Source organism: Oryza sativa, chromosome 6 (genome assembly GCF_034140825.1).
Source record: "Oryza sativa Japonica Group chromosome 6, ASM3414082v1".
NCBI classification, from domain to species: domain Eukaryota; kingdom Viridiplantae; phylum Streptophyta; class Magnoliopsida; order Poales; family Poaceae; genus Oryza; species Oryza sativa.
Genome location: NC_089040.1, coordinates 24,590,907 through 24,608,530, shown reverse-complemented (window position 1 = coordinate 24,608,530; position 17,624 = coordinate 24,590,907). Strand labels below are relative to the sequence as shown.

Genomic DNA, 17,624 nt, shown 5'->3' with positions numbered 1-17,624 from the left:
CGCGGGCACATCGCCTGGGCCCACCTCCCCGGGCGACGCCCAGGATCAAACGGGTCCGGGGGACATCCCCGAGCCCAGCACGTCCTCCGGGGGGCCGAGCCGCATCGCCTTCTCTCCAAGGCGGCTCTTCTCCTCATCTTCCGTCGCCCCGCTGAGCGCCGAGCCCATTCTGCAGGCCTTGGCCGCCGCAAACACCGCGGTGCTGGATGGGTTTAGCGCCCAAGTGGAGGCCCTGCGCGCGGAACGAGCGGAGCTCGAGGCCGCATGGGCACGCGTTGAGGAGGGGCGGCGCTCGGTGGACGCCATGGTGGAGGTGGGCCGTAAAGCTCACCGCCGTCACGTCTCGGAGCTTGAAGCCCGGAAGGCGGCGCTGACGGAGATCGCTCGTGAGGTGGAGGAGGAGCGAGCGGCCGCCCTCATCGCTACCACCACGATGATTGCGGCGCAAGACGCCCTCCGCCTTCAAAACGCCAGCCGGGAGGCGGAGCTGAAAGAAAAGCTCGACGCCGCCCAGGGAGTCCTTGACTCCGCCGCTGCCCGAGAGCGGCGGGTAACAGAGACTGAGGCGGCGTCCCGGCGGCGCGAGGAGTCCCTTGAGGCCCGTGCTATGGCGCTGGAAGAACACGCCGGCGCCGTGGAGAAAGGCTTGACGGGCCGCGAGGCCGCCGCTACTCTCCGGGAGGCGACGCTGGCGGCGCACGAGGCCGCCTGCGCCGAGGAGGAGTGCGCGCTCCGCCTCCGCGAGGACGCACTCGCTGAGCGGGAGCGAGCTCTCGAGGAGGCTGAGGCCACGACCAAACGGCTGGCGGACAGCCTGTCCCTTCGCGAGGCGGCGCAGGAGGAGCAGGCGCGCCGCAATCTTGAATGCGTCCGCGCCGAGAGAGCCGCATTGGAGCAGCGGGCTGCTGACCTCGAGGCGCGGGAAAAGGAGCTGGACGCGAGGGCGCATATCGGTGGGGCGGCCGCGGGCGAAAGCGACTTAGCCGCCCGCCTCGCAGCTGCCGAACACACCGTCGCCGATATGCAGCGAGCGCTGGACTCCTCCACCGGGGAGGCCGAGGCCCTTCGCTTGGCGGGCGAGATTGGGCTCGACATGCTTTGGGATGCGGTCTCCCGCCTGAAGCGCGCCGGTCGGCAAGCGGGCCTCTGGAAAGGCCAGACGACGGTGCCCCCCACCAATCTGGAAGGCCTCGCTCCGCACCTCAACAGGATGGCCTGGGTTCTCGAACAACTCCCCGAGGAGCTTGAGAAGACCATCAAGTCATCCTCGAGGGACCTCGCGCGGGGAGCGGTCGAACTCGTGCTGGCGAGTTACCAGGCCCGGGACCCCAACTTCTCTCCATGGATAGCGCTGGAGGAGTTCCCCCCCCCGGGACCGAGGACGATGCGCGCGCGCGGGTCCGGGATGCCGCCAACCACATCGTCCAAAGCTTCGAGGGGTCGGCCCCTCGGCTCGCGTTCGCCCCCAGCTCCGACGAGGAGGGCGACGCCAGCGGTGAGGATGACGGTGGCGACGAGGCCGGCGACCCGGGCACATTGGAATGAGCCCCCAGGCCCCCGCCAATCTCCAATTTTTTCTTTTTCTTTCTTCTTTTTGTATAGATCAACTTAATCTGCAATCAAAAATGATGAAAAATTTCTTATGTTAACTTTATTTTGCTATGCATATGAGTTGAGGATGATTTGTGCCGTGGTCCTTTTGCATCTTAGCTTGATTTAAGGGCTCGTGCTCAAGTCCCGATCCTCAAATGGCTCGGGTCGGGGCTAGTGCCTGGGGAGATCCACATGTCGAGACTGGCCAGGCCGGGAACATGGTGACCGAGGGTTATGGGTGACCCGATTGTGGGTTTTTGCCGATTCCCCCCCGGAGTTCACCACGCCCCGGGGCACGGCTCGGTTCTGGGCCCCGCTTGGCGATTTTAGCTGACCGAACCGAGCCCCCGAGGGTAAGGTTGAGCACGAGTGACCTTATTTCAAGTTAAGATTCTTCAGAAGGAAAAACGGCACAGACACAACCTTTAGGAAACTGAAACTGCTTTTATTGAAATGCTGAAATAAGAAAAGTAAGGCTGTGCATGTGTGGTAGCCCCCGGCTAACCCTGCACACCCGAGGGGGGTGCGGGGTTAGCCCGAGCCCAAAACCTGACACCCGACCCCCCTCCTCAGGGGTAGAAGCGACGAAGGTGTTCGATGTTCCACGGGTTTGGCAGCTCAGTGCCGTCGCCCGTGGCCAGCCGTACGGAGCCCGGCCGGGGGACACCGATCACTCGATACGGACCCTCCCACATTGGTGAGAGCTTGCTCAGTCCAGCACGCGTTTGGACGCGGCGTAGGACGAGGTCGTCGACGCAGAGTGATCGGGCCCGGACGTGGCGCTGATGGTAGCGCCGCAGGCTCTGCTGGTAGCGCGTGGCTCGGAGGGCCGCGCGCCGCCTTCGCTCTTCCAAGTAGTCGAGGTCATCTCTACGAAGCTGATCTTGATCAGCCTCGCAGTACATGGTGGTCCGAGGAGACCTCAGGGTGAGCTCGGATGGGAGAACCGCTTCTGCGCCGTAGACGAGGAAGAAAGGCGTTTCCCCGGTCGCTCGGCTTGGTGTGGTTCGGTTTGCCCAGAGCACCGCTGGTAACTCCTCGATCCATGAATCGCCGTGCTTCTTGAGAATATTGAAGGTCTTGGTTTTAAGGCCTTTGAGGATTTCTGCATTGGCGCGCTCCACTTGGCCATTGCTTCTGGGGTGGGCAGGTGAGGCGAAGCAGAGCTTGATGCCCATGTCTTCGCAGTAGTCGCCGAAGAGTTCACTAGTGAATTGGGTGCCATTATCCGTAATAATTCGGTTAGGCACTCCAAAACGGGCCGTGATGCCCTTAATGAATTTAAGAGCAGAGTGCTTATCGATCTTGACAACCGGATAAGCCTCGGGCCACTTAGTGAACTTGTCGATCGCAACATACAGATACTCAAACCCGCTCGGGGCCCGTTTGAACGGTCCCAGGATATCAAGCCCCCAGACAGCAAATGGCCATGACAGTGGTATGATCTGCAGGGCCTGGGCCGGCTGATGGATTTGCTTGGCGTGGAACTGACACGCTCTGCATCGCCGGACCAGATCGACTGCATCATTGAGAGCTGTCGGCCAATAAAATCCTTGACGAAAGGCCTTGCCAACCAGGGTGCGCGAGGCGGAATGGGCTCCGCACTCGCCCTCATGGATGTCAGCAAGAAGCTCAACGCCTTGTTCCTGAGGAATGCACTTCAGGAGGATTCCGTTAGCCGCGCGCCGATAGAGGGTCCCTTCTACCAGCACGTAGCGTTTGGAAATGCGTTGTACGCGTTCACTCCCTTCGCGGTCCTCAGGTAGAGTCTTATCTGTGAGGTATGTTTGGATCTCAGAGATCCAAGCAATCAATCTAAGGGAGCTTGGAGCGCTCCCTTCGGGTCCCGAGGCCTGGACTCCGACGGGCCTCGGGGGCCGGTCAGGCTCATCCGTCTCCCCTAAGGGGTCGGGTCGCGCCGACGGCTGGGTAAGCCTTTCTTCAAAGGCGCCCGGTGGGGTCTGGGCTCGCGAGGACGCGAGCCGCGAGAGTTCGTCGGCTATCATGTTATCCCGTCTGGGCACATGCCGAAGCTCTATCCCGTCAAAATGACGCTCCATACGCTGCACTTGGCGTACATAGGCGTCCATTTGCGGGTCAGAGCACCGGTACTCCTTACAGACCTGGTTAACGACCAGCTGGGAATCGCCTAACACCAGGAGACGGCGGATCCCCAGTCCGGCTGCCACCCTGAGTCCGGCAAGGAGTCCCTCGTACTCTGCCATATTATTGGTCGCTCGAAAGTCGAGGCGGACCAGGTATCTGAGGACGTCTCCGTTTGGAGAGGTCAACGTGACCCCCGCACCAGCGCCCTGGAGAGACAGAGAACCGTCGAACTGCATCACCCAGTAGGTGGTGCGAGGCAGCTGAGAGGGGTCCGTGCTGGCCTCGGGTATTGAGACGGTCTCTGGAGCCGGGGTCCACTCTGCCACAAAATCGGCGAGGGCCTGGCTCTTGATAGCGTGGCGTGGTTCAAAATGCAGATCGAACCCAGAAAGCTCGATTGCCCATTTTACCACTCGTCCTGTACCCTCTCGATTATGCAAGATTTGCCCGAGGGGGTAAGACGTAACCACAGTGACCCGATGCGCCTGGAAATAATGGCGCAGTTTCCTCGAGGCCATCAGAATAGCGTAAAGCATCTTCTGGGCCTGAGGGTATCGGGTCTTGGCGTCCCGGAGGGCCTCACTAACAAAGTAGACAGGCCGCTGCACCTTTCGGCGGGGCCGACCCTCTTTGCTAGGGGCCGCATCCCCGGGGCGTTCTTCGTCCAAGTGGCCTCTCGGGGCGCACTCGTTTTCTGTGCCGATGACCTCGGGGTCGGAGGATGACAGGAGCGGCCTTCCCACAGTGGCCTCGGGGCCGTCCTGGGGGTCGGGGGCTCCTGGCATCGTCGGACAAGCGGGCAAAGGTCCTACTCCGGTCGTCAGGGGCCTCAGGCCTCCGTTCGGCTCGGGGGCCTCTTCTCCCTGCTCTTTCCCGGGTCGAGTCAGCACAGGGTTAGCCTTGGGGTCAAAGGGCGTTAAGTGCGGCCTTCCCGCAGTGGCCTTGGGGCCCTCCTGAGGGTCGGGGGCACCTAGCACCGTCTGACAAGCGGGCAGAGGGCCGACTCCGGTCGTCAGGGGCCGTAGGCCACCGTCCGACTCGGGGGCCTCTCCTCCCCGCTCGCTCCCGGGCCAAGTTAGCACAGAATGGGGGTGCACGAAATGAGGATTATTTTCATCGCGCTCCACAACCAACGCTGCACTAACTACTTGGGGGGTCGCCGCTAAGTAAAGTAGCAGGGGCTCATTTGGCTCCGGGGCGACTAGAACCGGGGGAGAGCTGAGATATGCCTTTAACTGAGTGAGGGCATGTTCAGCTTCCTCCGTCCAAGTAAACGGCCCCGAGCGCTTGAGGAGCTTAAACAAGGGTAGCGCCTTCTCTCCCAGCCTTGATATGAAACGACTTAGGGCGGCCATGCAACCGGTGACGCATTACACATCCCTAAGTTTGCTGGGGGGGCGCATCCGCTCAATAGCTCGAATCTTCTCGGGGTTGGCCTCAATGCCTCGGGCAGAGACCAAGAACCCGAGAAGCTTGCCCGCAGGTACACCAAACACACACTTATCGGGGTTCAGCTTTATGCGGGCGGAGCGGAGGTTCTCAAAAGTTTCCGCTAGATCTGAAAGTAAAGTTTCTTGGTTGCGCGTTTTTACAACCAAGTCATCGACATAAGCCTCAACATTACGTCCTATTTGGCTACCCAAAGAAATTCGAGTAGTACGTTGAAAAGTAGGACCTGCATTCTTTAACCCGAAGGGCATTGATATATAACAATAGGTTCCTACGGGGGTAATGAACGCAGTTTTTTCCTCATCCTCCCTAGCCATGCGAATTTGATGGTAACCAGAGTATGCATCTAGAAAACACAAAAGGTCGCACCCCGCAGTGGAGTCGACGATCTGATCTATGCGAGGCAAGGGGTAAGGATCCTTAGGACATGCCTTGTTAAGGTCGGTGTAGTCGATGCACATCCGAAGCTTGCCGTTCGCCTTGGGAACGACCACCGGGTTCGCCAGCCACTCCGGATGGATGACTTCACGGATGAATCCGGCCTCCAGAAGTCTCGCCATCTCCTCGCGGATGAAGGCTTGACGCTCCGGGGCCTGCCGCCGCACTTTCTGCCGGACCGGCCTTGCGCCCGGCCGCACGGCGAGACGGTGCTCAATCACCTCCCTGGGGACCCCGGGCATGTCCGCTGGTCTCCATGCGAAGACGTCAGCGTTTGCCCGCAGAAAGGAAACGAGCGCGTCTTCCTATTTGCCATCCAGAAGACCACCGATCCGTGTGGTCTTGGATGGGCCGTCGCCCAAGGCAACCTCCTTGACCGGGACCTCGTCGCATGTGGCAATCCGCTGCCTCGGGGCGGTGGGGGCGGAGGCGCCAAGCCTCTCGTCACCACCCTCGGGCTTGGTCGCAGCAGCGAGGTGGTCCGCGCGCTGCTCCATGCAGGCGAGCGCGACTTTAAGGTCGCCACGGACAGAGATGGGGCCACTGGGGCCCGGCATCTTCATCTGGAGGTAGGCGTAGTGGACCGCCGCCATAAACTTCACCAACGCGGGCCTCCCTAGGACCGCGTTGTAGGGCAGACTGAGGTCCGCCACATCGAAGTTCACCCGCTCCGTGCGGAAGTTGGCTGATCCACCAAAGGTGACCGGTAGGTCGATGTGACCTAACGGCCATGTGTGCCCCGGCGTCACACCAATGATCGGTTGAGACAGCTGGAGCACCATCCCCGGGGCCTTGATAGCATCAAAGGCCGCGGGGGAAAGGATGTTGAGAGCCGCTCCTCCATCTATGAGGACACGCCCCAACTTCACATTGCAGATGGTGGGGGAAACTACCATCGCAACCTGCCCTCCCCGGGCAATGCACGGTGGGTGGTCGGTCTGGTCGAAGGTGAGAGCAACCTCCGACCACCGCGCCCGACGCATCGCCTCATGAGTAGGGGCCATGGCCAGAAGCTCTCGCTTCATAGCCTTGAAGCTCCGGCGAGAGACGTGAGCACACGCTCCTCCATCGACGGTGGCAATGGTGGCCCCAGGTTCTTGGAAACCTAGGTCATCATCACCATCATCGATGTCAAAAGCGGGGGCCTTCTGTCTGGCCTCACTTCGCCGTTTACCGGAGGGAACTGCCGCAGACTTGCCCTCACGGCGTTCCTGCCTCCTGTCCTCCTCCCACTTCCTCGTTCGCTCAGCCAAGTTTTTGACTGCGCGACAGTCCGCGAGATCGTAGAGGGAGGTGTTGTGGACAGAGCACCACTTGCTGGCTGGGCGCTCCCGGATGGGAGTACCAGCCTCTTTCTTTTTGTCGCTCGCAGGCCTCCCCTTTCGGGTGGCCCGCGGAGCGCCCTCGACGGCGAGGACGTGACCCTCGTCGCCGGAATGGGCTGACCTTTTCTTCCTCCTCCTGTCACGCCGCCCTGTCTGAGCGGCGGATCCGGGAGCGGCCGAAGCTGCCACACCGGAACCGGAGGGGTTCCAGGTCCAGGCCTCCTCCTTACGAGCCACTCGGTCCGCGAGCTGAAAAAGCTCTGCGGTAGTCTGGGGCTCTTTGGAGGCAATCTTTTCGAGCATGCGGTTGTGCCGCACACCCCCCCTGAACGCGTAGATCACCGCGTGTGCAGGGATGCAAGGTATAGTATTGCGGACTTGGCAGAAACGCTGAATGTACGAGCGAAGCGACTCATCATCGCCTCGCTGTACTGCATGCAAGTCCGCTTCTTCGCCTGGGCGCGGATATGTGCCTTGAAAGTTCATGGTGAACTGTTGGCACAGATCCTCCCAGGAGTGGACCGACGCGGGTGGCAGGTTCATTAGCCAACCCCGCGCCTGTCCCTTCAGGGCCATGGGAAAGAAATTCGCCATGACCCTGTCGTCTCCCCCAGCGGCCTCGATCCCGGTCGTATAGACCTGGAGAAACTCGGTGGGGTTGACGCTCCCATCATACTTCTCGGTGATGGTGGGCCGGAACCTTGGGGGCCAACGGACATTCCGAAGACTCGCCACAAAGGCTCTACAGCCAACACCACCAACCGGGGGCACGGAGGGCTGATCCTCACGTCCATGTCGAGGTGACACCCTGGACGAAGAGGCACCCTCCGTTGCGCGGGGAGCACGCCGATCACTACGTCGGCGCTCGATGTCGAGGCGGGCATCCGGCTCTTCATGCTGATCCTCCCGAGTCGGAGGTGCCGACGAGGGAGTGGTAGCCGAATGGCGTGCAGCAGCCGCCGCTCGCCGCGCCCTCCGTCTTGACGACGCGGAACCGGTAGTGGCGGCGCCGGAGGTCCTGGTGGTGGCGGACCGTCCGCCAGCACCCAGGCGTTGCTGTGCCGTCATGACCAAGTTGGCCACGTCGTCCAGCCATCGCTGGGCTGGAGACTCCGGGTCAGGGACGACAGGCGGGTGACGTAGGAGCGCGCCAACAGCCTGAAGCGCGCCTTGAGGCGTGCTGCCGTCGCCGTAGACGAGGAGGCGACGCTCCCCATCTCGCCGTTCTCCTGCACCACCCGCGACTGGCGATGCTGCGGATTTTTCGACTCTCTCGAGCGCCTCCCCCCGCTTGGGACTTTGGCGTGGAGGAGGTGGGGGAGTGCGAGCTCGACGGCGTGGGTTTGGCTCCCCGTCGTCGCCGCTCACACTCGGAGAGAGATCGTGTGCCTTTGCTTGCTCGGCCATTAGGCTGAACAAGAAAAACTTGGCGCACACGGAAGAGTCTGAGAGCTCAGAAAACACACACTGAGCCCCCTACCTGGCGCGCCAGATGACGGAGCTCGTGGCTCCTCACCGGGAGACCGCGCAGGCCCCCCTTTGCCGGTTCAGCCGGGGGCTTAGGGTGAGATCTCAAGCTCTCTCTCTCTCTCTGTATATGGAAAGATCACCCGCCCGCAAGACACACGAGACACGGCGATGTATACAGGTTCGGGCCGCCGCGAAGCGTAATACCCTACTCCTGTGTTTTTGTGGATTTGTGTATGGACAAGTTACAAAGGATTAACTCCCTTTCCCCTCAGCCTTCCAAAAGGGAAAAAATCCTCCTCTAAATGGGCAAGGTCCTCCTTTTATATCTTAAGGGGATACCACATGCACCTTTCTCTTTCCAAACTGGACTGTTCTTTTTCTCTTTAATGGGCGGAGATCGGTACGGTTTCCATCCGGGAGCCCTTCTGATGGGACAGCCCACACCTACCCCCACCTCCCCCGAAGACAGAGATGACGCGGGACCGTGGCTGTCTGTCGATGACGCGACCAGTGCCAGACCGGTCATTCTTGTCCACCACGCGTCAGCTTAACAACGTGCATGTTTGCCCTTCTTCGTGTAACACCTTGCCTGTAATGGTTAGGATGAAGCCTGGTATAAATCTGACCAGGGCTAACGTGCCATCTCTAAGAGATAACACGCTAGCTCCGGCTTGAGACGAGTGCCTAGAGGCTTTCGTCTTGACGGGATGGGGCAAGGCGTACATCAGACCGCCAGTCGCCACCTAACCCGTGATCTGACCGGTCTGTGACTGGTCACAGACCGGATAAAGGAACGCGCTGTACTGCGCTGCATGCAGCGTGACACGCTTGACCAGACTGCAATAAATGCTGTTAGGTGAGCACAGCTGTGCTCACTTATCCCATATATGTGGCGCAGACTTCCTTAAGGGGTCGGGGTGCCTCGGCCCTCGGGGCCGGGGCAAGCGCAACCCGACCCCCCCCTCGGGGGAAATCAGGAGGAGGGCGGACACCTCACCCTCGGGCCCGACGTCCCCGAAGGTGCCAGGCCACGTGGGCGATTGCGTCTGCCTCAAGCCTCTGGTCATGATACTCCCGGTCCCATATCACCGACACATACCAATCCCTAGGAGCTTGTTTTAAACCATAAAGAGCTTTTGAGAGTTTGTAAACATGGTTAGGATTTTTAGGATCTTCAAAATCGGGAGGTTGTTCAACAAAGACAAGTTCGGCAATTTCACCATTTAAAAAAGTACTTTTCACATCCATTTGAAATAGTTTTATGTCAAAGCATGATGCAAATGCAAGAAGGATGAGAACAGCCTCAAGTCTTGCCACGGGGGCAAAAGTTTCACCAAAGTCCAAACCTTCAACTTGTGTGAAACCTTGTGCCACCAACCTTGCCTTGTTTCTCACCACCAACCCGTTCTCATCTTGTTTGTTCCTAAAGACCCACTTTGTCCCTATGACATTGTGGTCTCTAGGTCTTTCAACCAAAGTCCACACCTTGTTTCTTGCAAAGTTGTTGAGCTCTTCGTGCATAGCCTTCATCCATTCCGGATCACAAAGTGCTTCATCTACATGTTTTGGCTCAAGACAAGAAACAAACGAGTAATGTTCACAAATCGAAACGACACGAGATCGAGTTTGAACACCCTTACTAATGTCACCCAACACTTGATCAATTGGGTGATCCTTGGAAAGAGCGGTGTGTATCCTTGGTGGCATAGGTGGATCTTGTGCCTTCTCCTCCTCCACTTCAACTTGAGCTTGACTTGGCGTAGCGGAAGTAGATGGCTCATCTTGAGTGGAGGTGGATGGCTTGTCTTCCACTTCAATAGGCTTGACATCTCCAATAGACATGTTCTTCATAGCTCTCATCAAGCCTTCATCACCTACATCATCCAAATTCTCGTGCCCCTCTTGGGAGCCATTAGTTTCATCAAATTGAACAACGGCGGTTTCTTCCACAATACCTTTGTTCTTGTTGTAGACCCGGTATGTCTTGCTATTTGAGGCATAACCTAGAAGAAACCCTTCATCACACTGACTTTTAAATTTGGTTAGTCTAACACCCTTTTGGTAAATATAACACTTGCAACCAAAAACTCGAAAATAGGCAACATTAGGCTTCCTCCCAACAATTAGCTCATAGGAAGTCTTTTTCAAGAGAGGATGCAAATAAAGTATATTGGTTGCATGGCAAGCGGTGTTTATGGCTTCCGCCCAAAAGGAATCAGAAACACCATATTCATCAAGCATAGTCCTTGCCATCTCAATCAATGTACGATTTTTCCTCTCCACTACACCATTTTGTTGAGATGAGTAGGTAGCGGAAAGTTCGTGTTTAATACCAAGATCATCACAATAGTCCTCGATATTGGTATTCTTAAACTCGGAACCATTGTCACTTCTAATTTTCACAAGAGTGCAACTAAATTCATTTTTGGCCCTTTTTGCAAACTTTTTGAAAAGCTCGGCAACAATAGACTTATCATGCAAAAAGAACACCCAAGTATATCAACAATCACAAGACAATGACTATTACCACCAATGCTCTTATAGGTTGTTGGGCCAAACAAATCCATATGCAAGAGCTCCAATGGTCTAGATGTGGACATGATACTCTTAGTAGGATGAGAACATGCAACTAGCTTGCCGGCTTGACAAGCACTACAAAGCTTATCTTTCTCAAACTTCACATCTTTCAAGTCCACAACTAGATCACGTTTTGAAAGTTTGTTCAATTGATTCATGCCAACATGGGATAGCCTTCTATGCCAAAGCCAACCCAAAGAAGTTTTTGCAACTAAACAAGTTTTCAAATTTGCTTCACTAGAATTGAAATCAACCAAATAAAGATTTCCATATCTAAAACCTTTGAACACACAAGACTTGTCAAGAAGGCTAGAAACAATAACTTCTTGCGGGAAGAAAGCACATGACAAGCCAAGATCACAAATTTGAGCAACCGAAAGCAAATTGAAATTTAGAGATTTAACAAGAGAGACATTATCAATTGAAAAATCATTGGAGATAGCAATTTTACCTAACCCAATTACCTTTCCTTTGCTATTGTCTCCAAATGTCACTTTCTCTTGTTCATTCCCTCCTACTTCAAATGTGGTGAACATAGCCCTATCACCGGTCATGTGTTGAGTGCATCCACTATCAAGCACCCAATGGCTCCCACCGGTGTGGTAGTTCACCTACAAAAGAAGATCAAGCTCTTTTAGGTACCCAAACTTGTTCGGGTCCTTGGAGGTTAGAGACCAAAGCTTTGGGCACCCAAATGACATTCTTTTTACCACCGAGTATAAGGGAACCCACATATCTAGCAACAATGCTACCATCATGAGCCTTCCTAAGCATATAATGAGAATTAAACATGCATATGTTAGGAGGCTTACCACCGGGGCAATCATTTACCAAATGTCCAATCTCATGACACTTGGAGCAATACTTACCATTGCTCTTGACAAAACGAGTGGCACGGTGAGAAGGTTTCTTACCCTTCTTTGGAATGAATCCAAGTCCCTCCTTATTAAGGATGCACCGTTGCTCACTCAAAATCTTGTCAAGAGTGTTCTTACCCTTGAAGCACCTCTCCAAGCTCTTGTTGAGCTTAGCCACTTGCTCCTTAAGCTCATTGTTCTCAACAACAAGTGAGGCATCACAAATAGAAACACAGGAGCTAGAGCTAGAGCTAGACATATCCACAAGATCATCACAAGAGGTAGAAATGCTAGATGATGCAACATGAGCAATATAGCAAGTAGCACTATCATCAAGCAAATCACAAGATATGCCAACATCAATGAGAGCTCCATGTTGAGTAGTGGAAAGGAGGTTGTCATGAGCTTCCTTAAGCTTCTCATGAGAAATGGTGAGTCTCGCATGATAAGTCTTTAGCTCCTCATACAAGACCTCCAAAGAAGCATGATCCTTCTTTAGGGCCTTGAACTTGACAATCTCCTTCTCACTATAAGCATGAAGCTCCTCAAACATACTCACAAGCTCATCATAGGAAACATCATCACAATCATCATCACTCTCACTATCACTAAGAGATGTTACCTTAGAGGAGCCCTTTGCCATGAGACAAAGTGGAGCGAAGAGTGATGGAGCCTCCTTGATGGCAACAACGGTCATCTTCTTGGAGCTTGCATCATCACCATCTTCTTCCTCGGACCCGGATGAGGCGGAGCTCTCCTCATTTGAGTCCCATTCCCCGATGAAGGCCTCAATCTTCTTGCCTTCCTTCTTAAGCTTCTTCATGAGCTTGTAGCCTCCACTCTTTTTCTTGGATGACTTGTCTCCATCATCATCCTTGGAAGGGCACTTGGAAGCAAAGTGTCCCTTCTCACCACACTCAAAGCACCTCAAGTTGGAGAGAGTCTTGTTGGGTCTTCTATTTCTTCTCCTATTAGAGTTACAGCCCCTTCCTCTCTCCTTTCTCCTTCCCAAGAGATCATTGAACCTTCTAGCAAGAAGGGCAATCTCTTCCTCCAAGTTCTCATTGGCTTCATTCACCTTACCCTTGCCCTTGTCTTCAACTTCGGCTTGGAGAGCAATGCACTTCTTGGAAGGTGAGGCTTCCTCCATCTCCTTCTTCTTCAACTTGTACATGTCATTGGTGTTGATCTTCCCCAAGAGGCTTGCCGGTGTCATCCTTGACATGTCGGAGTTGATGAGCATGGTGACAAGGGTCTCATACTTCTCCGGTAGAGCCCTAAGCATCTTTTGGGCAACCTCAAGATCGGTGTAGTTTGCCCCAAGCCCCTTGAGATCATTCACAATGACATTGAGCCTCCCATACATGTCATTCACACTCTCATGAGGCAACATGGAGAATGTCTCATATTGGATCTTTAGGAAGTGAAGCTTGGCATCCTTGTACTCACTTGTGCCCTCATGGATCTCCGCCAACTTGTTCCAAATCTCATATGCGGTCTCAAGGTTGCTCACTCTATCAAACTCCTCTTGGCTCAAAGAGTTGAACAAATCATTTATGGCTTGGACATTGAGTTGGAGGTTGCGGTGATCAATCTCTGTCAAGGGCGTGCCGGTGATAGCAAAACCTACATCCACAATACTCCAAATATGGAACCTCATAGCTTTGAGGTGAGTAGACATTTTAATTTTCCAAGTGGAATAGTTTGTGCCATTAAACATGGGAGCCTTCCCTACATGGTTCACCTCGTTCGACATCTTCTCTCTAGGCGGTGAAGCCCAATCAAGAGAGACCAAGCTCTGATACCACTTGTAGGAACGAGATGTCAACTAGAGGGGGGGTGAATAGGCGATTTAAAACTAAATGACACCTAATCAAAACTAACCTAAGTTGCTAGGCTTGGTGAGGATCAACTCTAACTAAGCAACTAAGTTATGTTTTGCAAACCTAGGGTGATAGTGGCTCAATTATATCTCTAGGAAAGTAAATCACTACTATGTCAATGTTTAGCAATCCTAGGGTGATATGATCTCAAGTTTGTCTCTAGAAAAGTAAATTGCACAAATGTAAATGCGACAATCAAATGAGAGAAGGAGACAAGAGATTTTTCACCGAGGTTCGGAAACTCGCCGGTTTCCTACTCCCCGTTGAGGCGAGCCCAACTCCAACGCTCAACCATGAAGCCACCGCACGCCCCCTTCGTCAAGGGGTGGGCAAGGCGGGAGCCGGCCCACGGAGAGGACTACCCAAGCCTCGATCACTAGGGTAGTTCTTCCTTCACTCTGAAGGTGGTGAACTCCAAACCACTCACAAACAGGTACCGGGCCTCCTCCACAATCTTCTCGGAGAGATCACCGGGCAACTTCTCCACAAACCGTCTAGGAGGCGGCAACCTCCAAGAGTAACAAGCAATGACCCGGCGTGGAGATGATCAAGTGCCACACTAGCTCTACAATGGAAGCAAATGCACTTGACTCTTGGCTAATCAACCCTCTAACACACTAGATGGATGAACACAAAGCTCAAGTGAGTGTGAGAGAGGTGCAAGGGGTGTATGCAATTGAATTGGGTGCCAAGAGAGCCCCCTTGCTGCTGGTGGGGGAGTATTTATACTCACCCACCAAAACTAGCCGTTGGGGGCGAAATCCCCCAACTTTGTGCTCTGCCGGTCTGACCGGAGGTATGTGGCCAGTCAGACCGTGCTACTCTGCAACGGCTAGAAAACTAGCCGTTGAAATGCTGTCAGAGGGCCCCATCGGCCTGGCCGGTCAGACCGGCGTAGAGTGGGCGGTCAGACCGGCCTCGGCTCGGTTTGACCGACTACGGCTCCGTTGGCTCTGTATCGGCCATCCCGAGCAGCATCATCTCAGCCTCTAGGGGGCCGGTCTGACCGCTCATGTGCCGCCGGTCAGACTGGCCCTATGCGACGATCAGACCGCCATCTTGCGGCCTGTCAGACCGGCCATGGCACGCCAGTCAGACCGCCACTATGTGGCCGGTCTGACCGTCCCTGGTCAGGCCGAACCCAGTGAATTTGCAAGTGAATGTGTGTGTGATGAAAAAGAGAGCACAAATGAAAATGCAATGACCTAATGTGGCAATTCAATCATCTCTTTGCTAGGTCATTACCCCTCTTAATAGTACGGCGAAACTAGAAAATAAACTAGCAATTTTGATCGCCCTACACCTCGATCAATTCTAAATTAAAGCACTAGTTTTACCGTCTTCTTTCTCTTTGCTTTGCGCCGTCAATTTTAATCCATCGATAATCATCCATTCGCACATATGACATGGACCTAACTTAAAATGTATAGCTCAAAGACAACGGTTAGTCCACAATTAGCGCTTGTCATTAATTACCAAAATTAACAACGGGGGTCTAGATGCTTCAGGCGCCCTCCCCCCGCGAGCGGCGGCGTCAGTGGCGCGGTGCCCTCCCCCCGCAAGCGGCGGCGGCGCGGCGCCCTCCACCCCGCAAGCGGCGGCGCGCTCCCACCCCCCCTCACTCTCTCCACTTCTCCCCCTTTCTCTCTGTGTGGCGGCGGCGGGAGGGCCAGCGACGCCCTGCCCTCCGCTAGATCGGGGGGAGGGGAGGTGCGGCGGCGGGTCGGACGGCGTGGAGGCGGCCGGCTGGACCTCGCGTCCGCCAGATCCGGCGGCGCTGCGGCCAGGACGGCGTGGAGGCGGCGGGCTGGGCCTCGCCTCCTCTAGATCTGGCGGCATGGAGGCGGCTGTGGCCCGGCGGGGCGGGAGGGGCGGCGGCCCGGACGGTGTGGAGGCGGGCGGTGGTGGCGCCGATTTTTTTTTTGCAATTTTTTCCATCGCTATTGCTAACCTAATCGGATTGCTTATGGACGAAAAATCGGATGAAATTAGATGTGACGACCGGAAAAATACGAATATTTATATTAGTTATAGATATAGATTATCAATATAGCAAAATCGTTCCATTACGTTGAAAGAACTCCTACGGGAAGGGTTCGTTTTGATTTGAGCCTTGCCATCTAACGTAGTAGGCTTGGGCCCATAGCCACATGCTTGAATGGGCCTTGCCAACATGACAGAAATGGCCCATGGGCTCATTCACGCACGCGCGCACGGACATCTACCACGGCGCATCAAGACGGGCTACGCCATTGATGACGTCAGCGAGCGATCTCCCTTCCGACCCTACCTACCGGAGGAGAAGCAGCAGCGGTACTACTACGGAGTACTTTAATTTCCGGGTTTTCGGACAGCTCAAAAGTAGCGAAGTACCCGTTAATTAAACATGGTCCATTCTCCCCCTAATTCTACAGTATTATTATATATTTGAATTAGGTGCACAGTCTGGATCATAGATGATTTTTATAATTATAATTGTGTTTCTGTGTGCTAAAGGAGGGGCAGAAACAGATTGTTTTCTTTTTTGGATATATGGAGCGGAAAGGGAGGATTCCTGGTTATTTCCTCTGTCCAGTAAAAGAGGGTGCAAGCAAATATGGTTTTCTTTTGATACCTAGTTGCAATAATCAGTTAGAAAAAGAATCAACTATAGGATTCCTTCAACCTAAAATATAGATACTTGTAGCGCTTGGATTTTGTTCCAAAATACGTACTCCTCACGTCAACCAATCACAACCATCTCTCACTTAAATTCTTAACATATTTTCTCATCCCAATTAATCATAAATATCGCTCATTTAATTTCGACCATCTCCGTAAGTCAGTTTGAGATAACTGAAATTGATGGATGGATAGATTATTTGATTTTTTTTAATAGCTATTTAAGAGTATAAATGAATGAGTTAACTCCTACAAAGTAAAAAAAAGTTATTCTAGAAAAGTATTCCAAGAAAAAAAATATAAAGATTTTCTTTATGAAATGCATTTAGAAGCTTGGGAAATGTACAGATGAAAATCCAAAATATTGACTTAGAAAAGAAAGTGGCCTTGATCTCTGCGAAAAACTTTAGAAATACTTGTATTTTGGGATGTAACACAACTTTAGAAAGTGGTTTTTTCTAGTAGTTTTGGTTTTCCTAGGACTAAATATCCACTCGATTATGAAAATTGTGAAAAGTAAAGTGGACATAAAGAGAGAGTTTAATTACTGTTTAGGTTCAAAATTTGGAATGAAAAAACAATGAGGGACAATTCTGGAAATTTTGATTTTTTTAAAAAAATAAATTTAAGCAATTATCTTTTGCTAAGTTTGAACAAATAGTTTGCTAAATTGAGACAAATACAGCATTTTCTGGCTAACTACATATAACACATCATACCGGTCCCAGCCGGTAAACCCGAAATTTCAGAAACTCAGTGCAGCAAGATCAGTGACCGAGACAATTAGCTCCAATCATTGAGAGACCCAGGTCATGCACTTGTAAACCAGCTTAACGCTCACCAAATGATGTCAATTAAGCCAGCAAGGACCTTAAATTGGCTCCAACCTAAACCGCAGAGACAGTGGCTCAAGAACACCCAAGAGAAAGACTGAAAGAGACGAGCACCAAGACGGAAGAGGATGACAAAGAGCCCAATTATTGGGACACTTAGGTGGACGGTATGAATCCAAGGGAACTAGTAGACTTGAAGATATGTATTCATGTCAGCGTCGGAATGGATGGCCGTCCCCTTCAAATTCGATGCACATTGTGGTAGTGAAGGGGTAACGATCATCATGGGGCCCTATATTTTGATGGGATGTTAATTCCTCGTGAATTTATAGCTTGTTATGGTTTACCTGGTGAGTGGTGAATTGGAATTTTATTTTAGTGGTGAATTGGAATTTTATTTTGCAGGTTTAGCTTGTTGATCGCTTAGGATCA

The 17,624-nt window shown here is 53.5% G+C and overlaps 1 protein-coding gene across 1 annotated transcript; it reads left to right on the top strand.

The window, feature by feature from the left end:
- The first annotated feature begins 304 nt into the window (after positions 1 to 304).
- Positions 305 to 3,746, top strand: LOC136357039 (uncharacterized). The gene is made up of 2 exons (XM_066311762.1): positions 305 to 723; positions 3,695 to 3,746. Exons 1-2 carry the CDS (start codon positions 305 to 307, stop codon positions 3,744 to 3,746), a joined length of 471 nt encoding a protein of 156 aa, XP_066167859.1.
- Positions 3,747 to 17,624: the final 13,878 nt, after the last annotated feature.